The sequence below is a fragment of the Molothrus ater genome, chromosome 15 (assembly GCF_012460135.2).
Source record: "Molothrus ater isolate BHLD 08-10-18 breed brown headed cowbird chromosome 15, BPBGC_Mater_1.1, whole genome shotgun sequence".
Lineage (NCBI taxonomy): Eukaryota > Metazoa > Chordata > Aves > Passeriformes > Icteridae > Molothrus > Molothrus ater.
This window is the reverse complement of record NC_050492.2, coordinates 2,038,100-2,063,784: the sequence shown is the minus strand read 5'-3', so window position 1 is coordinate 2,063,784 and position 25,685 is coordinate 2,038,100. Positions and strand designations below refer to the sequence as shown.

Below are 25,685 nucleotides of genomic sequence, written 5' to 3'. Positions count from 1 at the left end.
CCTGGTGACATCAGCGCTGCCCAATCCCCTGGGACCCTCAGCTGGGTGCCTGGCACCCCCATCTCCCCACCCGCCAGACCCTGGCATCCCTCACCCCTCCTCCTGCAGTGACCAAACCCTCCAGAGTACAAATAAACCTTTATTTCTCCCTGCTGGTGGCAGGAAAGGTACAAACACCCTCGCAGAGGAGGGGCTGCCCTCCATTGCCAGGACTAACGCCAGGCACACATGGCCAGCCCTGCTCCTGCTGCTCCCCCTGTCCCCCCAGACTATGCCCCAGTGGATGCAAGAGGGGAAGGGGGGATGGCTTGGGTGTGCTGGCCCTGCCCCACAGGCCCAGAGCTGGAGGGGACACGCTGTGTGCCCCCGTGCTGGCAGGCACCCCATGCCCCTGCTGGCACGGTGCTGTGCTGCCAAACCATGCGGGCACCACGTTCCTGTTTTGTTTTCCCCTTTACTTGTGTCCCTCGGTGCTGGGCTCCATGACAGGTGTGCCACCCACGAGCAAGGGCACAGTGTGTGGCAGCAGTCCCAGCCCTCCCACGAGGGGGTACCACGGCCCAACATCCTGGCCGCCACTTGTCCCTTTTGTTCCCAATCCCAGCCTGCCAGCCTGGTCCGGGATGAGGAGGAGGAGCAGGGTGGGGCTTCCACGATGTGGGAGTGTGGGGTACCCATCCTCTCTGCCACTGGGGTACCCATCATCTCTGCCACCGGGCACGGCTTGACCCCAGGTCGGTGGCCACCCCTTTGGCACAGCAGGTCACGTCACCGGCTGGCCAGGCCCCGGGGGTTGCCCATCGCTCTTCCTGAGGATGACACTGCTGAGCTCCTGCATTAGTTTGTCACTGATGGGAGAGGGAGGCTGCAAGCTCCTCTTCCTGGGCAGCTCCAGGGAGGTCTCTGCAGTGGGGCTGCTCCCTGGTGTGGCTGCCTGCTCCCAGTCCCTGCCCAGAGCCAGGGAAGGCTCCATGTTCCTCTCCAAAGAGGACGTTTTGGTGGGTCTGAGCCCCGGGCTCGGGGCTTTGCTGCTCTCCAGGTTCAAGCCCCTTTCGAGGGACACGGCTTTGGTGACAGAGGGCCCTGTCACCCTCTGGGCTGGGTTGGCAGGCAGTGAGGAGCGCAGGGCGGTGCCTGGGGGCTCCTCAGGGGACGGGGACGGCTTCTTGGACCTGTCCACGGGGGGCACAGGCCGCCAGCTCTGCCAGCAGCCCCTGCCCCAGGTCCAGCGCCGCCAGCTCGGGGAAGTTCCCCACTTCCTCATAGACAGGATCGATGTCTGCCTCCTTCTCCTGCTGCTCCTCCAGGGAGTCCTGGTGGATCTTCATGGGCTGGGGAGGGCAGGGGGTAGGGTGAGGGGCACTGTCCACACAGCTCAGCTGTACCCCTCTGTCCCCCTCACCCTGCCCTCCCTGCACTGCCTGGGATCCTTGTCCCTCACCATGGGGTTGACACCTGCAGGGGACCCGTCTTCCACCAGGTTCCTCAGCTCAGGCACTGCTGCCCTTTCTTCCCCATGGCTGAGGAAGGGGCAGTTTTGGTCCCTGCCTGGGCATGGTCTATGCCACCAGCCCAGCACCCCTTGGCAGAGCGTTCAGGGTGGGGTGGGCAGGTGGATCCCATGCAGAGCACAAGGCCAGGAGAGATGTGGTTCAGTGGCCCAGTGGCCTTTTTGGAAATAACCTGATGGCAAGGCACACCCAAACCTCTTTCCTCACATTTCTTCCATTGATACCCTATGGGCAATGTGTGCCCAACGGGAGAGGCTCTGGAACTGAGTTGGACTGGTGTGCCCTTGCTTGCCCACACGGGAACCATGCAGGGACCCACATCCCCAAGCAGGGAACATGCAGAGCAGTGGGCACCCCCTCGTCTGCCACACAAGGTGGGCACATCTCCAAGTGCCTGTGGCATGCTGCAGGTGAGCCCTGGCACAGTGCAAAGCCAGCAGCAGGTGCTCCAGGTGTGCAGGTACTTACAAAGAACATGGACAAAGTCCTTCGCGTGTGCAGGCGGCGCTAGAAACAGAGGAGACGGACAGGGGTGAGCACGGAGAGCACAGAGCAGGGCCACGGCTGCCTGGGCAGGCAGGGGAGGGCAGAGGCTGCAGGAGCCTGCAGGCACGAGAGCTGCCACGAACACGGGCACGGACACGAGCATGGCACACAGCACACACAGCACCCATCGGTGCGCCAGCCTCTCCAGCCCGGTGGTGGGCATGGGGTCCTGGGGCGGGTACAAGGAGCAGGATGGGTGCAGGAGCACCTGTGGGCAGGGGGAGCTGCAGAGGCTTTACCAGGGTCTGGTTGGCAGAGAGCATGGTGGCATCAGTGCTGTCCCCGTGCAGGGGCACCAGCGGCATCGTCCCGAATTTCTGCTTGGCCAGGTCGGAGGAGGAGCGGCGGCGCAGCACCACGGGGCGCAGGTCATCGTGCTGTGCACAGGGACAGGGTGGGCACGGGGGTCACGCCTTGCCAGCCCCCTGCCAGCCCTGCCAGCCCCCTCCCGGCCCTGCCCAGCTGGGTGGCACTGCCAGCCTGCACCCACCTGAGCCTTGAGGATGCTGGTGGTCCAGTCCCACAGCTCGGCCTGCCCTGAGCACACCAGGTACCTGCAGAGCAAATAGTGGAGAAGCTGCCAAGGAGTGGGGCCAGTGGGGCCCGTGTCACCTTGTCACCTTGTCCATGAGCCTGGGGCTTTCAGGTTCATCTGCACCCCTCAGGGCTAAATCTCTGAAAATCTCTGTGTGCCCAAATAGCTGCTTTAGGGCAAGTTGGGAGCTTTTAGGGCACCCAGCACCACCCATGGGGTGCTGGGGTGGGTGGGGAAGCAGGGAGGCTGTGAGGCAGGGATGTGAATGGCTCCTGGAGCCTGGCTCCCATCCTGTGCCGGGGACAATGTGGTCCCACCACTCTGCCTCTCAATAGCCCCAGCTCTGCCCCAACCCCAGGGCCTTGTACAACCCTAACCCTGGCCCTGGCTGTCCCACCCCCACCAAAACTGGGGACACATCTCGCCCTCCCCCAGCCCCAGGACAGGAGGGGAAGGTACTCACAGCTGCTGCTTGTCCAGGGTCAGCGTGAAACCCCACCTGGAAAGGAACACAAGGCTGTAGGCCAGCAGGGCCAAGCTCAGACACAGCCTGGGGTCTGTGGGCAGTGGGGCAGGGGGCTGAGCTCGCCCCATGGGCACAGGCTTTGGGTCCAGGTGTACTCCAGCAGCTGGGTTTGGGTGCCAGGAGCAGGCACTGAGGGATGGATATCTGCCCCAGTGCCATGCCTGGGAAGGTCCCACTTACTGAGCTGGTGGCTTCAGCTTCTTCCTAATGCCCATGTAGACCTTGGCAGCGTCCAGGGGCCACTCACGCTCTGGCTTGGCGCTCTGGGAAAGGACATCCAGTAGGTCAGCCCGGCTTGGTGCCAGCCTCCCTGCCAGGAGAACAGTCCCCACTGTGCCACTGCTGTCCCCAGGCTCCTCATGCCACCCCCGGGGCTGAGGCCCATCCCAGAGCATCCCCCCTACCCTCTTCTCCTTGAGCAGCAGCAGCCTCCTGTCCCGGATGACGAAGTAACGCTCCTGGAACTTGTTCCCCAGCAGCCTGGGGGGCTCCTCCCGGCACTTCAGCAGTCCACACTTGGGCGTCTCACGCTTGGCACCTGCCCAGTGTGGGGACAGAAGGGTCAGGGGGCTGGCAGGGTGGCATTGCAGGGGGATCCCACTGTGGGATCGGTGATGTGCCCCTGATGGCTGCAAGGGGAAGCTGAGGCAGAGCTGTGCCCCTGTGGGGACACCCCGAGGGGCTGGGTCCCTTTGTGCCACCTTACCTGTGAAGAGACAGCTGCCCTCACCGATGGGCACCTTCCTCACCAGCAGGTACGCGGTGCTGGGCTCCGGGAGCTTGCACCACTGCAAGGCCTGCTCCAGCACCTTCTCCTTGGGGTGCAGGGGCCGCTCTGGGGACACAGGGACACTCTCACCACCGTGCCAGTTCCTGTCCCCTCTGCCACCACCAGAAAGGCGGTTTGATGTTGGGTTTACTAGGATTGTGATTCGTATAATACCATAACCTCCAAGTTTTAGAAGCAGGACTGCTAGCAGTATGGAACCGGCAATGGGAGCTTCTACGTGGGCTTTAGGCAGTCACAGATGCAGGCTTTATAGGGAGGCTTTAACTATGAAGGCTAGTGGAACAGCTGGGCTTGCAGCCAGGCCTGATCAAGAAGAGTTTAATGTAGGATGTGAAAGTTTGAGTGTTGGGAAGTACAGTGTACCAATTTGATTGTGCAGGTGGAGGATAGCAATGAGTAGTGGGAGTGAGCTGGCGAGTGTATAAAATAGGAGGTAAATGCCAGCGTTTAGGCGTTCTGGTTGGTTCCCTCATAGTGTGATGAGGATGAGGGTGGGGATTAGGGTGGCTTTGAATGCGATGTAAAAGAGCATTTAGCTCTGAGGCCGAGAAGGCCAAGAGGATGAATAGTTGAGCTAGAATTACTGTTGTAGCAAAGACTCGGTTGTGGTTGGTAGGTTCTTGTTCTAGGTGCTTTTGGTTCGCTGTCCCCCACGCCTGCCCCTCACCAGCCTGGCCATGGCAGGAGCACCCCCTGGGCCATCTCCCCGTGCTCACCCAGCTCCCCGTTCTCCAGTGCCTCGAAGGTCAGCCAGATGTCCAGGCTGGCGGGCACATTGCGCATCTCCAGCACCTGGTTGGTCAGTTCCTCTGCTGTCATGGTGGGGGACACCTGGGGCCGGACACACGGGGAGCTGCAGTGGGTGGTGCAGGATGGGTCCCAGGGGAGCCAGGAGCTCCCTCCCCACGTGCTCTGGGACTCACCTTCAGGGTGACGCAGCAGTCGGACACCTTCTGCTCCAGGTACACCTCGATGATGAGGTCTCCTGCCTGGGAGAGCTGTGGGGACAGTGGTGGCATTGGTGAGATGTTGGTGTGGGTGCTGAGCACATCCCACTTTCCTGGGGCTGGAGATGGTGTCCTGGGAAACTGGGGCTGCTCCTCCCCCAGGCAGGAGCCTCAGGGTGGGGGGCACAGGGGAGATAAGAGGGGGAACATCCTTTCCCAAATGAGGATATGGGACAGTGGGGACCCATGGTGGGCAGCTGGGAGTGTCCCCATCCTCCAGGCAGTCCCCTCAGCCCAGGGGTCCCTGATGTGGTGGGGCCAACAAGCACATTCCCGGTACCTGGGTGTCCTTCCAGGTGGTGATCAGGCTGTTCTCCAGATCCATCTGGGATACCTGGTCCTCATCAATCTGCCAGAGGAAGGGTGCACAGGGTCAGCGTGGAGTGGGATCCAGCTTGAGGACACAGGGCCAGGGTGGAGGGACACAGGGGGAGGCAGAGGTGGGGCTATGGGGGGATCCAAGGGGTCAGGGCCAGCATGGAGGGGGCTGCAGGCCCCTGCTTACATTGAAGATGCTGACGTAGTTGTCAATGAGATCTTCCATCACCTTGACCTCGTGCTCCCCTTTGCCGTCGGTCTGGAAGAGGCTGGGTGCGAAGAGCAGCGACAGGTTCTTGGTGCTCATCTGGTTGAGGTCTGCACATTTCTGCACCCTGGCACAAGGAGCACACAGGTGAGGGGCTGGTCCTGCTCAGGGTAGGGTTTCAGCCCCAGCCACCCTCCTCTGCCTCATACAAACAGCCTGGATACCCCCAGCCCCTCAGCAGTGGGAACTCCAAACTGGGCAGTTCCTGTTTTGAGAACTTCCCTCTGACATCAAACCAGACAACGGCGCTACCTCAAACTCTGAGTCACAATGGGAATTGAGTGTTTTCTGTCTTTTGGGGGCACTGGATGACATTTACATCCTACAGGGTGGTGTCCCCTAGTCCCAAACCTCCTGTTGCTCCCCCTTGCTTCAGGATGACTTTGGGAATGTTCAAGGTGTCCCAGCACCAGCTGTGTGGGTGGAGCAGGGCATGGGCCCTCCCTGTCCCTTAGGGATAGGAGCCAGCACTCCCTGGGCAGCAGGGAGACCCCACAGGGCTGGCAGGACCAGGGGACCCTGGCTGGGGGGCCCCACTGACCGGTAGAGGTGTCCGATGAGCGCAGCCAGGGTCTTGTGGTTGAGGCGAGGCAGGCGATGGATGAGCTCCTTGTACCGCTCCAAGCGCTGCGGCTTCGAGGAGATCTCTGGAGAGAGGAAAACCAGATCCTGGCTGAACCCAGCGGATCCAGAGGTGACACAGCACCAAGGCTGGCACCAGGACCCATCCAGAGAAACACTGGCCCCAGGGTGTTGGGGAAGATGAAATAGGAAAGCCTTATAAATATGATTGTCTGGCAAAAGATTTTGAGAATATGGAAACTATAAGTGAAATTGAAATGAAAGCAAGCTTTGAGATCCTTCAGTTACTGAACAACTGGAAAACAATGGTGTGGCCAGCTGAAGGCAATCCCCATTTGATGGAACAACACCCTCTGCTTGCAGACAGCCCCAAGGGTCTGAGCAGACCTTGCCAGCTTGGCAGAGGGGCCCAAAGGAATTTTTAGTGTTTAAAATGTAACACAGTATGGTAATGTAGTGATTCTTATAGGCTGTATGTAAATGTTATAGGATTTGTATCTTGGACTAGATTGGTTAGTGAGAATCAGAATATTCAACACAGATGATGATTTATTGTATTGTAATGGGAACCTCGCTCTCTTACCCCGTTTATTCTTTTACCCCTTTACGCTCTTACCCCTTTTACTCTCTTATGCTTTTACTCTCTCATCCTCTCATCCTCTCTGCCCTTCTCTTCTCTCAGTCCTGCTCTGAGCTGTGGCTGGCAGCTCCCAGCAGGGCCCTGCACCCAGGCCCTTTGCAATAAACCCCAAGTTCCATGACCTGGCTGCAGAGATCTCTCGTCTCCATCCATCCCGACCGTCCTACCCCTGTCACTCCTACACAGGGAAGCCAGTGCAGAGCAGGGCTGGGTGAGGAGGTACCTGCAGCCTCCTTCCACTGTGGGTGCAGCTCCAGGGTGAAGATGGGATCTTCCAGCTCCCGGAAGAACCTCTTCAGCACGTCGGTGACATCCTCGATGAAGTTGTCGCTGATGCGCAGCTTGACGTTGCGGGCGTCCCGCCGGAACTCCTCCATCAGTACCTTGATCCGGGACTTGGCTCCATTCTTGCGGTAAATCCCCTCGTGCCGCAGCCCTGGGACAGGGACACGGGGTCACAGGGGCCGGGTCCTGCTCAGAGAATCCCTCATGGAACTGGTGGCCCCGGAGCGGTGCCTCCTGCCTGGATCTGCTGGCCAGCCCAAGGTGTTGGAGGGTGCTGGGCTCACCGTACTGGGTGATGAAGGCGATGCAGGAGTCCACGATGATGGGGATGTCCCCCCGGCTCAGCTGCTGGTCCCTCAGAGCGTTGCCCCGGCCCCCTGCCGATGCCTGGATGTCACTGTACCACGCTGCCGAGTCTGCCCGTGACAAGCCCTGCAGGTAAAATGTCCTGAGAACAACAAGGGCAGAAAAGAGGGAATGAGGGTAGTCCCAGGGGCAGGTTATCCCTCCTGCTTGTGACAGGGAGCCAGGCTGAGTTGAGGGACACCCTACCCCACCAAAACACCCCTGCAAGGCACTCAGTCTCAGCCCTGCTGTCCCTGTAACTTCCCCACCAGGGATTTGGGATCAGCATTGGCCCATCCCTGTTGAACCCTGGCTACTGAGAATTTCAGACTGTCTCTGCTGACAGGCACTGACCTCCAAGAGAACACTGCATTGACCTGAGGCCATGGAGAAGGCTTCCAAAATGGAATGACAGAACTGGGATTGTGAGTGTGGAGTTTGAATACAAGTGTGTAATATCACATGGTGGGAAACTTAGGGTTTGGGGTTTTAGAATATAGTAATATAAATAAATCAAGATGGAGGTTTTAGGGCAGAGGCTAGTTGTTCTTCTTCACCCTCTTCTCCATGGGTTTGGGTGGTTTTGTGTAATTGAATAAAAAAGTCCTCATTGCGGGCCACGGGTGGTTGGTTATTGGGTTAAAAGTAAAAATAATTTAGGCTTCATTTCTTAATTGGAGAGTTTATCCTTAAAAGGCCTTGTAGAGAGAGAGATGGGGCTCCATTTTGTAGTTTGTTAGAGTGAAATGCTGTAGAACTCAGGGTCTGTGAGACTGTGGCATAGATAAGAACCAACAAACACCTGAATCCCAACACATCCCAAAGTGCCTTTGCCCTGGGCAGCATGCCGAGGTCGCTTGGCTCATTCCCCATCACCCCCACGACCAGGACTCACCTCCCCATCTCCACCAGGACCAGCAGCTCCTTCTTCTCCGGGGTGTCCGTGGGGGGAACCAGACCTGCATTGGGCGAGAAGCTGAGCAGTCAGAGCCACACAGGGCTGCCCCACGGTGCCCGTCCCGGCCCTCTGAGCTCCCGGCACTCACTGAGCTCCTGCAGCCGCCGCAGGTTGATGCTATCCTCAGCCCCATCCTCCTCGGCGGGGCAGATGAAGAGGTGGCTCTTCTGCAGGATGAAGAAGGCCCTCTGCCAGCGCTCGGGGTTCAGCATGCACTTGTAGCGCAGCTGGCCCACGCGCTGGAACTCGTAGCCCAGCAGGCAGTGGCAGCTCACGGGGGTGAACCACTGTGGGATGGAACAGATGAGCGGGGTGAAGACATCCCAAGGGCTGACCCCCACGAGGATGGGGGCAGCTCACCAGGGAGGACAGGAGCCCTGGAAAGGGAGGAGAGCGCTTCCCACAGTGAATGAAGGGCATGGGGAGCTGTGAGGAGTCACAGTAGGTGAGCAGGGACAGTCTGGGGACACGCTGGGGCTGGCTCACCTTGCCGATGGCACTGGCCCAGGCTTGCAGCGTTTCGGGCCCATCAGTTCCCAGCTGCTGCACTTTTTCCCCAGTGAGGAAGAGCTCAAGGGTGAAGCGAAACCTGCAGAGGATGAAGCAGCCATGAGGGCAACCCTGTCCCTGCCCCCAGAGCCAGAGCAGGGAGCCCAGCCCTGCTGTCTGCGTGTCCCACGCTCTCTGGCAGGACTGGGGGCACGGCCGGGGGTACCTTTCAGTGGGACCAGGGCTGGTGAGTGCCTGGTGGGCTTTGTTGACCCCCAGGGAGATGAGATCCCCGCTGTCAATGTGGCCCAGGGGCTCAGTGCATTTCTCAGTCTCGAAGAAGAGCAGGGCTCTCTCCAGGGAGCACCACGTGCGCTGGAAGTCTGCAGGAACAGGGGCTCAGTGGCACTGGGGTGGGCACCCTCTGCCTGCCCTCCCACGCTGCCCACACTCACCCTCTTTGCTCTTCCTGGCCCCTGGGAGCTTTGGGGGGGCTGTGGCCCGGTACAGGTACCCGCTGTGTGTCACTGGCTGGGTGATCTCGTTGTAGACACCCTCGGGACCCGGGTCCAGTGCTCGGGGGCTCCCTGTGGGACACAGTACAGAGGGTGGGGGGGGAGAAGGCACCCCCAAATTGTGGGTACAGAGGGAGATCCCCCTCATGCAGGTGTAGGCAACGGGGTGTGCAGGCATGGGGTTCTCTGAAAAGGGACTCCAGAGGAACCTGCTAATCAGAGATTCCAGAGGAATCCTTCAACTGGATGAGTCCCCCAGGGAGCCACGACACCTGACACCCTGAGTGTCCCTGGCCTTGGGCCATGCCAGGAGGGGCAGGGACAGCAGCAAAGAGGAATTTCCTCCACCGCAGCCAGGTGGGGCTCAAGGCTCCTCCTTACCTGAAAGGTTCCTGGGCCTTTTGCTCTCTGGTCCCCACCAAAGGTCGGCCCCCGGGGCTGCCTCGCTGGCAGCAGGGTCAGAGGCCAGAGCAGCCTCCGAGGATGAGAAGAACTGCAGGATGGTCTTGAGCAGGGCTGGTCCTGCTACTGCAGAGCACAGTGCCTGGGGTGAGACAGGAACATTTAGGGACCCTGCCCTGGCTTATGGAGACCCTAGCTCCCTCCCAGGGCTGCTCCAAGGCAGCCAAACCAGGGCACAACCTCCCAAAATCTGCCTGGCATGAGGGAGTGAGCACACGCAGCCAGGCAGGAGGGGCTGGCACCTCAGACCAGGAGCTCTGGGGGCTCCCAGCCCCTGGAGGTGTCCCCTACCTGCAGCACCTCCTCCTGAGTGGCGTACTGGGGGTGGGGCAGGCGGTACCGTCCCTCCCGGTACTTGCGGGCGATGAATTCCCGTCTCTGCTCGGCGCCGCTCTCCGGGGTGATGGCCTCGGTGGTGGGGAGCCGAGCGGCCCAGAACCGGTTGGCTCGGTCATTTCCCAGCACGATGAAGAGCTGTGGGAGAGTCCCGCGGTCATGGCGAGCCCCAGGGTCAGCAGGAGGAGCAGCGTTCCCGGTGTTCCTGCATCCTGAGGGAGGCTGTGGGGATGCTGCTGCCCCGCCAGAAGCAGCCTGGCCCCTGAGCACAGCATGCCTGAGTGCCTCACCTGCATGATTTCATTGCACCTCCAAATGCCTCACCTGCACTATTTCACTGCACCCCTGAGTGTCTCACCTTCATGATTTCCTTGCACCCCTGAGTGTCTCACCTGCACAATTTCATTGCACCCAAGTGTAGCACCTGCACTATTTCATTGCACCCGAGTGCCTCACCTGCACTGATTTCATTGCACCCGAGTGCCTCACCTGCACAATTTCATTGCACTCGAGTGTCTCACCTGCACAATTTCATCGCACCCCTGAGTGCCTCACCTGCATGATTTCATTGCACCCTCAAGTGCCTCACCTTCAAGATTTCATTGCACCCAAGCCTATCACCTGCACGATTTCACTGCACCCCTGAGTGTCTCACCTGCACAATTTCATTGGACCAGACGCTGGTGTCCAGCTTCAGGCTTTGCACCTTGGAAATGTTGGAACCCAGGCTGCGGTGCTGTCCTGCAGGGAGCAGGAGAGTCAGCACCCCTTGATCCTGCCAGGGAACTGGGCCCCAAGTAATGCCCACACCCCAGGCAGACCATGCCTGGCCAGGCCAGCCCAGCCCGAGGATGCCCCTGTGCCCCCCAGGAGCTGTCCCACCTGCACACTGCTTGCAGATGACCACGCACAGGTTGATGGATGCCCAGTCAGGACTCTGAGCCCAGCAGTCAGCACAGTATTTGTTGGCTTTGTTGGACCAGATCTTCTCTGCCACCTCGTAGTCGTAGAGCATCTCAGCAATGGCCTCCTGCAGCGCTTCCATCCACTCCCGCTTCTCCCTCTCCGACTCGGCCACGAAGCTGGGAGCACCAGCACAGCCAGAGCTCAGGGGCTGCAGCCACCAGCGCCCAGCCCAGCCCCGGGCTGCTCCTCCCTGCCCATCGCCCAGATCCCAGCGTACCTGAATGTTTTGGAGGGGGTGATGAGCTCGAAGCTGCGGCTCTTGGCCTCGCGGATGGTGGAGCCGCGCATCTCAATGAAGCACATGGCAATGCCCATCTTGAAGAACTGCAATTCAGGGTGACAGCACTGTTGGTTCTGCTGGGCACCACCCTGGGCACGCCTGTGGGGTTGGGGCTGCAGCCATGGCATCCCTAGCATCCCATCCCTGCTTTGCCTGGACAATCCCCTGCTGCTCCCTCAGCCACCTCTCATCTGACATAAAGCACCCTGCAAACACCTTCAAATGAAAGGCAGCTTCTGCCCACAGCCCCTGAAATGTGAATATCCACGTGTCCTGGGCTGCAAGATGTGGTTTCTATTCTATTTCCCATCGATTACTGCTGGGGCAGTTCTCTGCTGTCCATGGGCAGTTTGTTCTTGATCTCTCCCCCAGCCAATCCTCCCTGCAGGAGATCTCTGCTGTCCATGGCCACTGAGTGTCCCTGCAGGGCTGATCCAATTCCAGCATCCCATGGGAGATGCTGCGCCCAGGGCAGGAGCCAAGCATTCCTACCTGGATCCAATGTGAGCCTGGCACAGCACAGCAGCCTTTGCCCAGTGCATTGCCAGAGGAGCAGCTTCTGCTGCCCTGCATGGCCAGAGGGAGCCCAGGCCCATCTCCAGCAGCCCTGGAGCTGCAGAGGAAAACTCCCCCCTTGTGCAGGATCCCTGCTCCAGCAGAGCCACAGCTGGCACTGCAGGAGGGCTGAGCCCCCATGGGATGGGGCTGTGCCACCCCCTGACACACAGGGGACAGGGACTGCTCTCACTCTGGCATTGGTTTAGTTTTTGTTTGTGCTATTGCATTTGTATTTTTAGTTTTCCTAGTAAAGAACTGTTATTCCTGCTCCCATATCTTTGGCTGAGAGCCTCTTAATACCAAAATTTTAACAACTCAGAGGAAGGGGTTTGCATTTTCCATTTCAGGGGAGGATCTCTTCCTTAGCAGACACCTGGCTGTTCAAACCAAGACACCAGGTCCCTTTCTTTTGGCGATTCGAGTCAGGGACCCTCATAAAACAAATATCAACCTGAGCCAGCTCCTCAGAGCTGATGCTGCTTAGTGCACAGCAGGCACCTGCAAGTGAAGTGATGGAAATAAAACCAGGGGTGCTAAGAAAATTCAGCAGGAAGGAAGTGAGGTATTCTGTGGGCAGCAGCAGCAGCAGCAGCAGCGTGGGAGGTGACAGGGACCAGCTGTCCCTGTGAGTGTCCCTTGCAGCAGATGTGTTTGCTGCTGACTCCGTGGCCATTGATGCAGCTGCCCTGGGATGGGTTGGGATGCTTGGTGTGACCAAGACCAAAATGCCTGGTGGAGATGATGATCTCCAGCTTCTTGCTCTGCCATGCCCTTTTTCCTGCCCACCCATTTCCTCTGTGCTCTCACTTTGGCACCAGCCCTGCCTCAGCTCCCTCCACCCCTCTCATCCCACGTGGGGGTCTGGCCACAAACCTGCTCGCTCTTGTACAGCCACATCTCAGGCAGGCTCAGGGCTGCGAAAACCTTGGACTTGTGGCCCTTCAGCTCCAGGGTTCCTGACTTCTGGCAGTGGGCAGTGTTGGCAGGCCGGGGCCGGGACCCCACCAGGCGCTGCTCCATCACCTTCTTCTGCAGCGTGGAGCACCACTCATTCCTCTGGGCTGGGGACCAGGCAGGAGGGAGCGGGGCTGAGCCCTTCCCCACAGCCCTGGCATGGAGCAGAGCACCCAGAGGGCAGGCAGGGAAGCAGGGATGTTTTGGGGATGGAGTGAGAGCTGCCTGTAGGGGGTGCTCTGCCTGGAGAAGGGAGGCAGGGATGGGTACTTGGGGCTGGTGGGCCCTGGCCCAGGTTTTCACTCACCCTCATTCTCAGCACGGAAGACAAAGATCCGATGGCTGGTGATGACCTGGAACTTGTTGTCCTTGGTGGAACGAGCCATTTCAATCACAGACAGCGGGATCACTCCTTTGGGATAGGGCTCCTGGAACGAGCCCCAGGTGGGGTTACCCCCTTTGCCCTTCCCACAGGGCACCTCCATGACCTGGCACATCCTCCACATGCCCTGGGTGCTCTGCTGGTGCTGCCTCACGGCACAGCCTGCGGGCACCAGCAGCCAGGTGAGTGCTGGGGATCCAGGAAGGGGTGCATCCATGGCTATCCCTGTTTCCACCAGGATCTCCCCTTTTCTGCTCCCTGTTGGCAGAGGGACCCTTGCTATCCTGGGCTCCCCACGGCTGAGGCTGTGCTGGGAGCCTGCCAGGCATTGGCTGCTCCACCCTGGTGATGGCAGAGCACTGCTGGCTCCTTCCAGAAGGACAAGGGGAGGCCAAGGGGATGTGGCAGCTCCCCAGGCGGTGTCAAGGCTCAGCCTCCCCACCCTGCCCTGCTGTGCCTTTGGTACCTTCTCACTGCTGGAGTACATCAGGTTCTTCCCATCGAAACGGACGTAGCGCCTCTGGAAGACATAGTTCCTGTTGGGATGGCAGAAAAACTGTTGGGAAGGGGAGGATTGGTCCTCATAGACCCTTCCTCCTCCCAGGCAGGGCTGCACAGAGGGGCACCCAAGAGGTTCTCTTCCTTGCCCAAGGGAGCTTTACCTACAGGGGCTGCCCCATCCCTGGAGGTGCTCCAGGCCAGTTGGAAGTGGCTGGGAGCAACCTGGGATAGTGCAAGGTGTCCCTGTCCATGGCAGGATGTGGAATGAGATGATCTTAATGTCACAGACATGTTTTATGAAAAATCCTTTCCTTAGGATTTTTCCTCCTGAGAAGCTGAGAGGCCTCAGGATCAAAATGTAACCAATGGTTATCTGCTGCTGTGGAATGCAACAGGTGCATCTGGGATTGACCCATGTGGTTGTTTCTAATTAATGGCCAATCACAGTCAGCTGGCTCAGACTCTCTCAGAGTCAGGAGCTTTTGTTGTCATTCCATTCTCTGCCTTCCTTTCAAGCCTTCTGATGAAATCCTTTCTTCTGTTCTTTTAGCATAGTTTTAATATAATATATATCATAAAATAATAAATTCCTTCTGAAATATATATATACTACACTAATAATATATATAAATTATTAAATACAGAAATAGTTATAATAATTATAAACATATTAAATATATAAATATATAAAATATCTAAAATTATAATTAAATATATAATACATATAAATATATAAATAAAAATAAATTCCTTCTGAAATATATAATAATAAATACATATAAATATATTAAATATAGAAATAATTATAATAATTATAAATGTATTAAAATATACATTTATATATATAAATAGATAAAAATATATAATAAGTATATGTAATATATATATATAAATAAATAATAAATTCCTTCTGAAAGATATATAAATGATAATAAATTCCTTCTGAAATATATAAAAAGAATAATAAATAGATATAAATATATTAAATATAGAAATAATTTTAATAATTATAGATATATTAAATATATAAAAATATATAAACATATATATAAATATATAATAAATATATATAATATGAATAAATAATAAATTATTTCTGAAATATAAATAATGATATATATATATATTAAATATAGAAATAATTATAATAATTATAAATATATAAAAATATATAAAAATATATAATAAATATATCGAATATATGAAAAATATATAAATAAATAATAAATTCCTTCTGAAATATATAAAAAGAATAATAAATAGATATAAATATATTAAATATAGAAATAATTATAATAATTATAGATATATAAAGTATATAAAATATATAAACATATAAATATATAATAAATATATATAATATGAATAAATAATGAATTATTTCTGAAATAATAAATAGTAATAATAAATAATTAATATATTAAATATATGAATAATTATAATGATTATAAATATATAAAAACATATTAAAATATATAATAAATATATCGGATATATGAAAAATATATAAATAAATAATAAATTCCTTCTGAAATATATAAAAAGAATAATAAATAGATATAAATATATTAAATATAGAAATAATTATAATAATTATAGATATATAAAGTATATAAAATATATAAACATATAAATATATAATAAATATATATAATATGAATAAATAATGAATTATTTCTGAAATAATAAATAGTAATAAATAATTAATATATTAAATATATGAATAATTATAATGATTATAAATATATAAAAACATATTAAAATATATAATAAATATATCGGATATATGAAAAATATATAAATAAATAATAAATTCCTTCTGAAATATATATAATAAATAATAAATTCCTTCTGAAACATGGAGTCAGATCCTCATCTCTCCCCTCTTCCTGTGACCCCTGTGAACACCACCACAACTGGTGACCCCGAGTGACGAAAAATCTGCACAACCTTCAGGTCCCTCCCAACCCGAGCCCTCTGTGACCCCATGGCAGCCCCATGTACCCCTGAGGGGACAGCTTGTCCAGCCAAGCTGTGACCCCACGTACCCCTGAGGGGACACCTTGCCCAGCCAAGCTGTGACCCCACGTACCCCTGAGGGGACAGCTTGTCCAGCCAAGCTGTGACCCCACGTACCCCTGAGGGGACAGCTTGTCCAGCCAAGCTGTGAACCCCTGGCAGCCCCACGTACCCCTGCGGGGACAGCTTGTCCAGCCAGCCGCTGAGCATGGTGGGCCGTGGCTCGCACAGCGAGGTGAAGCTGGCGTAGGGGGAGATGGTCAGGTCGTCCAGGAGCTCGTCGGGGTACAGGTGGGCGGGCAGGCTGAACGGGGAGCCCTGGGCCCGCGGCGCCTCCACCGTGGAATAGCCCTCGCTGTCGGTGTGGGCCACGCGCTCCATGAGCCGGCTGCGGCCCTCCTCATCCTCGCTGCGGCCCTCGCTGCTGCACTCGCTGCTGGTCCTGTGCCAAAAGGGGCTGGGAGGGAGCTGGGCACCACAGCACGGTCCTGGGCAATGCCACCCCATCCTGGGACATCTGGCACTGCTCCTGGGCAATGCCACCCCGCCTAGGGACACCTGGCACTGCTCCTGGGCAATGCCACCCCATGTGGGAACACCTGGCACTGCTCCTGGGCAATGCCACCCCGCCTAGGGACACCTGGCACTGCTCCTGCCTGGGCACCACAGCACGGTCCTGGGCAACGTCTGGGGACACCTGGCACTGATCCTGGCTGGGCAGCATAGCATGGTCCTGGGTAATGCCACCCCATCTGGGGACACCTGGCACTGCTCCTGGGCAATGCCATCCTATCTGGGGACACCTGGCACTGCTCCTGGCTGGGCACCACAGCACAGCACAGTCTTGGGCAATGCCACCCTGACTGAGGACACCTGGCACTGCTCCTGGGCAATGCCACCCCGTCTGGGGACACCTGGCACTGCTCCTGGCCTCAGCCTGGCCTGCCTAGGGCACTCAGGGCTGTTGGGGTTTGCATCTCTGGGAGTGCTCAGCAGCCCCATGGCCACCAGCAGCCCGAGGCTCAGCCAGTCCTGTGTGATGGCACAAAGGCTGGGGCTTCCCTGCTTTAGGGAATGTCACACAGGCCACCACCAAACGTCCCCAAACCCCTGGCATCACCTCCTTCTCCTCTTCACAGGCAGCAAAAGGAAGCCAGGCAGATCCCCAATCCTAAATCCTGCTCCCTGCTGTACACCCAGCCCAGCTGCTCCCTCCCTGTTCAACATTCCCGGCACTGTGAAGCTCCTGCCACGACCCCTTTGTGCCTGCTGGGCTGGTGGAGCTCCTGCATCCATCCCCATTCCTGGGAATCCATGCTAAACCCCCACCAGCCCTGCTGGGGCTCTCCAGCCGTAACAATAAAAGGAAATTATAAAAATAAACTGCAAACCTGCCCCTTCCCATCAGCCCTCTCAGCCAGTGCTTTTCTTTCCCTGGAAAGGAAATGTGCTGGGAAATGTCTGACAGTCCCAGGAGGTCACAGGGGCCTGCCCAGGTGCAATGGTGATGGGAGGAAGACAGTTCCTGGGACACCCCAGCACCCACAGGACAGCATCCATGCCAAACTCCCCTGAGGAATCCAATGCCAGGGCGAAGAGAAGGCTCCTAAAAAGGCAACAAGGACAATCCAAGACTTGTCCCAGCTTCTGGATGAGGAGCACCTGAGCATCTCCAGGGGACAGGGTGGGTGATGGGGCAGGGCCATGAGGAGAACTGGAAGGACTCCCTTGGCCATCACTGCTTCAGCCTCAGGAGCTGGGTGATTGTTGGAACTCAGTACATCCCTCTGGGTGCCCAGAGCTGCCAGGACCCCGCCAGGGGGCTCAGAGACCCTGGCACACAGCCCAGAGCACCTGGGGATTTGATTGTGACCCCTGGAGCGAATTACCTGCTTTGTATGAGGACATGAAAGTCACAGAAGTTTGAATAGTGTAATAATAAAATTATCACAGGGTGAAAATATCGATTTTAGGATTTTTGGTATGGGGGTTATGGGACAAGATGGAGGAATCTGGGCATGTCCAGCCTTTCTTCTTCTTCTTCTTGTTCTCCATTTTCTGCTGTGATGCTGGCACTTTGGGATTGGTTTAGAGTAGAAGTGCACTGTCTAACATGGGTGGTAGGTATTGGGAATTAAGTGTAAATATGTTATACATAGTTTGTGGTATAAAAGGACAACACCACCTTGGGAACGGTCAGAGTGCCTGTGGCTGCCCTGCTGAGCAGATCTCGGCTGGGCAGAAAGAAAATTTTATAGATAAGAATTAATAAACAAATTCAGACTCATTCTACAGCCACGCGGGCCGAAACAGAGACATCCTGCACATCTCAGGGCAGCAATTATCAACCAAAACCTGAGAGGGGACATCAGACAGAGCCAAGGAGCAAGGGGCAGAACCATGTGGGAGAGGAGCAGATGAGCTGTAGGAACCCTCCTTGGAGATGGAGACATTTTTGGAGAAGAATCCCACAGAATGTGAGAAAGCGTCTCCAGTGTAAGTTCATGAGAAGCTTCAGGATCAGGGGAAGGACCCAAAACACTCCTAAACTCTGCCAACAGCTGGATTTGGGCACTGCCTCATCCTAGGACAGGCCCTGGGCAGGCACCTTCTGAGGATCGGCTGTCCCTGATCCACATGGGACAGGAGCAAACCCAAAATCTGCCTGGGAAGGTGCTGGAGCCATCCCAGCTGGGTCTGCCCAGAGAAGCGGGGTAGGGCCAGGGCTGAGGAGGGGATGGAGAGGGAAAACGGCCAGAGTGGCTCCAAGAAAGACAAGAAATGGCCCTGGCTGGCCTCGAGGCTCGGAGCACAAGGAGAATCGCTGTTTAATTAGCACAACAGAGCCTTGGCACGGTGACTCATCCGGCTGGAATCCCAGCCTTGTCTGCAGATGCTTCAGGAGGGACTGGACAGGGAACAACGGTGTGGCTGGGGGACTCCGAGTCACAGGCAGGCAGCAGCCTTGAGTGCCAGGGCTGAGAGGGAGGCAGACCCACGGAATGGGGCAGGAAAAGAGGAAAACGGGAAAAAATCCACGGCAGCCCCTCCCTGAGCCGGGCCTTACAATCAATGAAGCTGCAAAGAGACAGAGGGCACTGAGCATCAGGCACCCACAGTGCCTGGTGAGTGTGACCCCGTCCCCTGAGCTCCGTGGGGTGACAGGGACGCTGCTGTGCCACCTCTGTGTCCTGCTGGGGCTGCAGCAGGGCACCAGCATTTCAGGGGGCTGAGCATCACCAGCGTGGATGGGGGTGCTCAGACTCAGAGCAGGTAAATCCCTCCTGCTGCACCCTCAGCTCCCAGTTTGCAGGAATTTTGCATTCCTCTTCCTCTTTCTGGGGTATTTTCTTGCAGGTGAGGTGGCTCTGCTCACCCCTGACACTGGCACTGCACACCCCAAGCCAGGGAGCAGCGTGGGCCAGACAAAGCTCCTCCAGAAGAGGGCAAGAGGAGGTACCACAGGGAGGAAAAGGGGCAGAAGGGCCTCTCGGAGGTTTGGGACTGGGAAATATTTGCCATGACCCAAAGTGGATGGATGGGCAGAGGACACCTGGTCATTCCCAGTGACACAAGCATGAGGACTGGAGAAACACCAGTGCTGCAGGGGAGGATCAGGAGGTCCCACAGAGGCAGCAGAGCTGGGCCAGGGCTGGCCAGCAGCCCCCCAGCAGCTGAGCTGGACCCCACAGCTCTGCTCCAGGGAATGGGCTGGGACCAGAGGGGCTGGGGTGGGGTATGGAGTCTGGGAACACAGGGCAAAAGAGTCTCAGAGCTTTTCTGTCTCCTCTTCCACTCTCAACACCCCAGCCCTGCTTGGGCTAGGAGAAAAAACCTGTGAACTGCTGTCCCTGGCACTGCTGATGGTCACATCCTGCCTCTTCTCAGCAAGGCCAGCTGCAAAACCCCACAGCTGCCAGTGCCTGGCCAGTTCCCTTGGGATGTTCTGGATCCCAAGTCCCTGGAAGCCACTGGATGCAGACAGGTCAGTGCCCAGCTCCTCTCTGAGCTGATTCAGAGGCTCCACAGGAGATTTCAGTATTTCTGTGTACAAAACTCCAATTCCCTGGTGCTGGAGTTCTGGAGCCTGAGAATTTTAGAGTTTCTGTGCAGACAGACTCTGACCCCCAGGAGAGCACTGCATGTGACCTGAGGCCATGGAAAAGGCTTCCACAACTGATTGCTAGCACTGGGATTACGGCTGTGTAGTTGATTAGAAGTGTGTAATATCACAGGGTGGAAAACTTTGCAGTTCCCCATCCGTGGCTCTGATCTGTGCCATGGATCAGGTGCCACCACAGTGCCACACACCCAGAGCACTGGGAGTGTCCCCAGAGTGGGCAGAAAGGCAGGACAGGGACATGCAGTGGCCAGCAAGGCCACAGCAGGGCTGAAGGCCACAGAGCTGCAGCTCACCTCCTCCTCACTGAGCAACACAGGAAAAGGAACCCTCCCCATCCGAAATGGGAAGAGCAGCTTTCCTTCCTCTTTCTGAGATGCTATCAGGAGTTATGGAAAGTACATTTCAAAAGTGTTTTAAAGGTGCCCCTCACAATTTCACTGTCCTCCACCACAGAGTGCCTGAGCAGCAGCAGATGCTGATCTGATGCTGCTGGAGCCCTCAGGGATTGCACAACCCCTCATCTGGAGCTTGGAACCAGCTAATTTCTGAGTAATCCCCATCCCCCATGGCGTTTCCCTATTCCCAGAGGGCAAACCCAGGTTCCTCTGGGTGTACAGGTGTGCAGTGCCCCTGGTGCTGCCCCAGCTGTGGCTCAGAAATCTCCCACCAGCACAGCTCCTGCTCATCTCCAAACCCATCAGCCCTTCTAGAGGCTGCTGACACCATCCCAGAGGCTCCTGACCAGCTCTGCTGTGGGGTAAAACCCCCATTCCCTCTCAGGCTGTGCCCAGGGCTGTGCCCTGTCCCCTGTCCCCAGCCCAGCCCCTGAGGCCCCAGGAGCTGATCCCTACCTGCAGCCTTCCCGCTCCAGCTCCAGCTCGGACACGGCCTCGTAGCTCTGCTCAGAGGAGCTGCCAACACCCTGGGAGGAGAGAATGGTCACATCTGCTGTGCCCTGTGCCATCCCAGAGCCCCTGAGCCTGCCTGGCCCTCAGTGCAGGGGCTCACCTGTGACCCTAACCCAAAACCACAGAATCTCCTGAGCTGGAAGGACACATCCAGCCCAGCTCCTGTCCCTGCCCAGACCCCCCAGCAGTCCTCCCTGTGCATCCCTGGTGGCCAAAGGCTCCTGGAGCTCTGGCAGCCCAGCTCTGGGGCACTCAGGGCTGTTGGGGTTTGCATCTCTGGGAGTGCTCAGGAGCCCCAAGGCCACCAGCAGCCCGAGGCTCAGCCAGTCCTGTGTGATGGCACAAAGGCTGGGGCTTCCCTGCTTTAGGGAATGTCACACAGGCCACCACCAAACGTCCCCAAACCCCTGGCATCACCTCCTTCTCCTCTTCACAGGCAGCAAAAGGAAGCCAGGCAGATCCCCAATCCTAAATCCTGCTCCCTGCTGTACACCCAGCCCAGCTGCTCCCTCCCTGTGTCCCTCCAACATTCCCAGCAATGTGAAGCTCCTGCCATGACCCCTTTGTGCCTGCTGGGCTGGTGGAGCTCCTGCATCCATCCCCATTCCTTGGGAAGCCATGCTAAACCCCCATTCCCTGGGCAGCCTGGGCAGTGCCCAGCACCCTCTGGGGCAGAACCTTCCTTGGGCATTGCTGGGCACTGTGGCCTCCCCAGCTGCAGCTCCGGGCTCTGCAGCAGCTGGTGGGATGCAGAGTGACAGCAGGGGACAGCCACCACCCCCCAGTGTCCCCTCACCTTTGGCTCCCGGGGCAGCCCCACATGGCCGAAGATGGTCTCGCTGTAGGGGGTGATGGGGGGATCGTTCCCCTCTGTGGGCAGAGAGGGCAGGGAGAGCATCAGAGGGGAGGCAGAGAGCAGCCAGGACTGCCAGCCCTTGGGAGGGACCCCACAGTGCCCCCCAACACCCAGGGAGTGTGACACAGTGACACAGTGACGCAGTGGCACAGGGGCTGGGCTGTGCCTGGCATGGCCACCCCGGTCCTGGCAGGGGCAGGGGCAGGGGCAGGGCCGGGGGCAGCCAGGGGTGCGGGTGACGCCCTCTCCCTTCCCGGGCAGCCCGCGGTCCCTGCTGTGCTCCGGGCTCTCACCTGGCCTGCCGGTGGCTCTCTGTGGGATGGGGGGCAGGGCCCCGGGCCAGCCAGGGCTGCAGGGAAACAGGACAGGGTTATGTGCCCGGAATGGGGGCCGTGGTGGCTGCTCTGGCTGCTCCCGAGCCCGGCTTTGTCCCCTGGGATGTGCAGCGTCCCCTCCCCTCTCCCAGCGTCCTCCTTATTCCCTCCTCTTCCCACCCTGGCACTGCTGGGACGTTTTCTGGCGCTGTGGGGCATTTCCCACCGCAGCATCTCCCCCCTCTGACATCTCCCACCTCGTTCCCAGCAGGGGCAGCTCCAGAACCTCACTCAGCCACCCCCTCAGCATGCTGGGGACCCCCAGCCCTGCTGCCAGAGGGGCACAGAAAGGGCTCAGCCTCCCCCTGCATCCACAAGGAGCCATCGGGGGGCCCAGGGCCGTCCTGTCATCCCAGAGGCATCCCAGCTGCCGCACCAGAGCTCGGGGAAGGCACGGCGAGGGTGCTGAAAGGGGCTCGTCAGCACCTGGGGGCAGCTCTGGGGGGAGTCCCGGGGCTGGGGGGGTCTCTGCACCCTCATCTCTGCCTGCTCTGCGCCCCTCCCTCGGCGCTGAGGGGAAGCATGGGCTCTCTCAGACCTGTCCTCCGGCCGGCTGTGCTCCTGCGGGCACGGGCCGGGGGGCGGCGGGACCCCCTCCCCCCGGGGCCCGTCCTCCCCTCCCGGCTCCTCCGCGGCTGCCGCCGGGCGCTCGAGTCCTTCGTAGATGACATTGGAGACCATCTCCAGCCGGGGCTGCCCCGAGCCCGGCTCACACGAGGCTGCCCTGGGGCACGGCGAGGGCTCCCTCCTGCCCGGGGGAGCCTCTTGGGCACTGCCAGGGCTGGGCTGGGCTGCCAGGGCCCTGTGCCTGTGCCGTGGGGGCACGCTGGGCACGGACGGGGGGCATGTCTGTCTGTTCTCCGCTGTCTCCAGGCTGTGGCCGTGGCTCGGGGATGGCCGCGTCTCCTCCCGAGCGCTGTCCCGCCCTCGCAGCCGGGACGCGATCGCGCCCATGGTCACAGCTGCCCCCGGAGCTGCCTCCGGGCTCTCCAAATCCGTGGAGCTCTCCCCTGGCACGAAGCCCTCCAGTACCACAAAGGCTGCTGGTGCCCGCTCGCTGCCCGGGCCGTGCGCTGGCACCGTGGGGCGTGCCGGGGGCACGGGCACGGATCCCTGCTCCGCCTTTGAGCGAGGGAAAACCGTCCTGGGCTTGGGAACCGGCTTCGGGGCGGGAGGAGCAGCGTCCTTGGCTCCAGGCGGTGCCTGGCCCGGCACGGTGACACGCGGCTGCGTCCCAAAGGCGTCGCTGGTCCCTCCCGGCTCTGCTCTCATGGCATCCTTGCCCTCCTGGGGGGCATCCAGCACCTCCGTGCCTCGGCAATGGGAGTCTCCTGCCGCGGCTCTGCCCCGCGCTTGGCTCAGCAGCCGAGTCTGCTGCGCCAGGGTGAGGATGCGCTTGCGGTGCCCGGTGGCGGTGATGCCGATCTGCTGCAGGTGGTGGCTGTCCAGAGAGGTGGCATCTCTGGCCACGTGGTATCCGTGCTGCTTGAAGACATCCCGGTACCGCTCCAGGTGGATGCTGGCCAGCCAGTCTGCAATATCCGAGTCAGGCCCGCACGGGGAGCTCATGGCCCTGGGGTGCCTCTGGACGGATGCTCAGCCCATCATCTGTGCGAGGAGGGGAGAGAGGGGCTGAGGAGGCAGCAGGAAGGGAAGGGGGGTGGGTTCAGCTGCCGTGAGGGGCGCGGATCCCGCGGGTGGGAGCGCGGGATGCTCCCGGAGGTGCCCACACGTTGCTGCCGTCCCCGCAGCCTCTCTCACCTCCCACTCCCAGCTCCGGGAGCCGCTGTCCTGCTATTCCCCAGCCTCTGCAGCGCTCCCCGGGGCTGCTGGAGCCGTGACCCGAGCCCGGGCAGGGCCTGAGGCTCCGGGGGCTCACGGGGAGCGGGGCCGGGGGAGATGCCGAGCTCCGGGAGGCTCCGCGGGGCCGGCGGGCGGGCAGAGCCGCGGGGGGGGGGGCCGGGCAGATACCGGGGGAGCCGCGGGCCCCTCCCCGGGGATGATGAGCTCCTGTGCCGGCCAGCGCGGGGAGGGCTCTGCGGCCGGAAGGGCCAGACCATAATCTGTCTCTCTCACTGCTGGCGAGGTCATGGGAGAGGTCAGCATGACTCACGGACAGACAGAGGGGGGACAGACTCCCACCCACCCACACACCCGCCCGCACATCGCTGCAGAGGCACGGCCGGGCTCGGGTGCCACCAGGGACGCTCAGCCCGAGATGACTCCGCGGCACAGCCCGGGACAGAGCCTGCTGAGGGCCTTTTCCCATGAATCACGCAGCTCCGCGCTAAACCATCTGTGCTGACTGTGCTGCCACTGGCTCTTTTTCCAGTTCCTCCATTTCCCTCTATTGTTCGGCGCAGGCTTCCTTCCTGCTGCCTGCACGCTCCCACGCATCCCCTGCCCCCTCCCGCCGAGCCGCGTCCCGAACAGAGCCGGGAGAGCCGGGCTGAGCCCCCGAGCCCGCACCAGGGCTGCCCGGGTGCCCTGCCAGGCTGCGGTGCCCCCGCCAGCACGTGGGGGACGCTGTCAGCGAGGAGGAGGAGGGACTGCCAGGACAGGGGCTGGGACAGGGGCACAGGGCAGCTGTCAGGCTGTGCAGGACCGACAGAAAAGGCAGGGCAGGGCAGCGATGTCCCGCACAGAAAAGGCAGAGCAGGACAATGATGTCCCGCACAGAAAGGGCAGAGCAGGACAGTGATGTCCCTCACAAAAAGGGCAGAGCAGGACAGTGATGTCCCTCACAGAAAGGGCAGAGCAGGGCAGCGATGTCCCGCACAAAAAGGGCAGGGCAGGACAGCGATGTCCCGCACAGAAAAGGCAGGGCAGGACAGCGATGTCCCTCACAAAAAGGGCAGGGCAGGACAATGATGTCCCTCACAGAAAGGGCAGGGCAGGACAGCGATGTCCCCCAGCGATGTGGGCTGGGTGTCTGTGCCCCAGGGTGAAAGGGCTGTACCCACTTCTGCCCAGTAGCTGGGGCCGAAATGGGGCAATTTCCCCCTTTTTCATGCCTGTATCACCCTGAGGGATCTGCGGCCGGCTCTGCCCTCTGCCTGCCCTGCCTGGGGCCTCTCCAGTGAGGAGCTGGCACCTGAGACCTCTCGGTGCCTGGGGCTCCGGGGCCGTGCCGGGCACCGGGCTGTGGTGTGGCCCTTTGGGGCAGTGCAGGGCGTGGGCAGTGACAGGTGGGCACCATCCCCGTGCCCACAAACCCCTGCCCAGCTGGCACAGCGAGCACGGACTGTCCCAGCCCTGGCCCTTCCCCAGCGTGCCCAAATCTGTCCCATCCCTCTCTTGCCACCCCCGCGCTTGTCGCTCACCTCTGGCGGCCCGCAGCCCCCCGGGCCGGCTCCGGCGGGGCAGCACGCGGGGTGGCAGTGTCCTGGCTCTGCTGGGGCAGCACAGCGGGTGACAGCGTCCTCTGGGCTCCGGGACCACCCTCTCCGGGCTCCAGGGGGATGCCAGGGCAGTCCCGTGCAGGAACTGCCGCGGGCTCCGCGGCGCCCAGGCTGCGCCTCCCACTGCCGGTCCCTCCTCCAGGCCAGCCCTCTGGTCCCCATCGTGTCCCACCCTCTGTCCTGTCCCTTCCAGGCATGACGCTGGCCCGGCTGTGCTGGGTCCTGTCCCTCAGCCAGGCTCTACCTTCCT

At 58.2% G+C, this 25,685-nt stretch overlaps 1 protein-coding gene across 1 annotated transcript; it reads right to left on the bottom strand.

Annotated features, from left to right (window-relative positions):
- Window positions 1-126: 126 nt before the first annotated feature.
- On the bottom strand, window positions 127-25,475 carry ARAP3 (ArfGAP with RhoGAP domain, ankyrin repeat and PH domain 3). The gene is given in 35 exon segments (XM_036391615.2): window positions 127-1,189; window positions 1,191-1,331; window positions 1,980-2,018; window positions 2,297-2,434; window positions 2,548-2,611; window positions 3,056-3,091; window positions 3,299-3,381; window positions 3,523-3,656; window positions 3,825-3,953; window positions 4,625-4,739; window positions 4,832-4,906; window positions 5,196-5,264; window positions 5,421-5,568; window positions 6,043-6,148; window positions 6,947-7,159; window positions 7,293-7,456; window positions 8,249-8,312; window positions 8,400-8,598; window positions 8,798-8,900; window positions 9,027-9,183; window positions 9,256-9,387; window positions 9,697-9,859; window positions 10,069-10,251; window positions 10,769-10,854; window positions 10,996-11,195; window positions 11,297-11,403; window positions 12,791-12,978; window positions 13,179-13,299; window positions 13,720-13,789; window positions 15,946-16,215; window positions 20,748-20,818; window positions 21,601-21,674; window positions 21,954-22,009; window positions 22,573-23,642; window positions 25,358-25,475. Coding segments are annotated over 34 exon segments (5,355 nt in total). The 5' UTR covers window positions 23,604-23,642; window positions 25,358-25,475; the 3' UTR covers window positions 127-763.
- Between the last annotated feature and the right edge of the window lie 210 nt (window positions 25,476-25,685).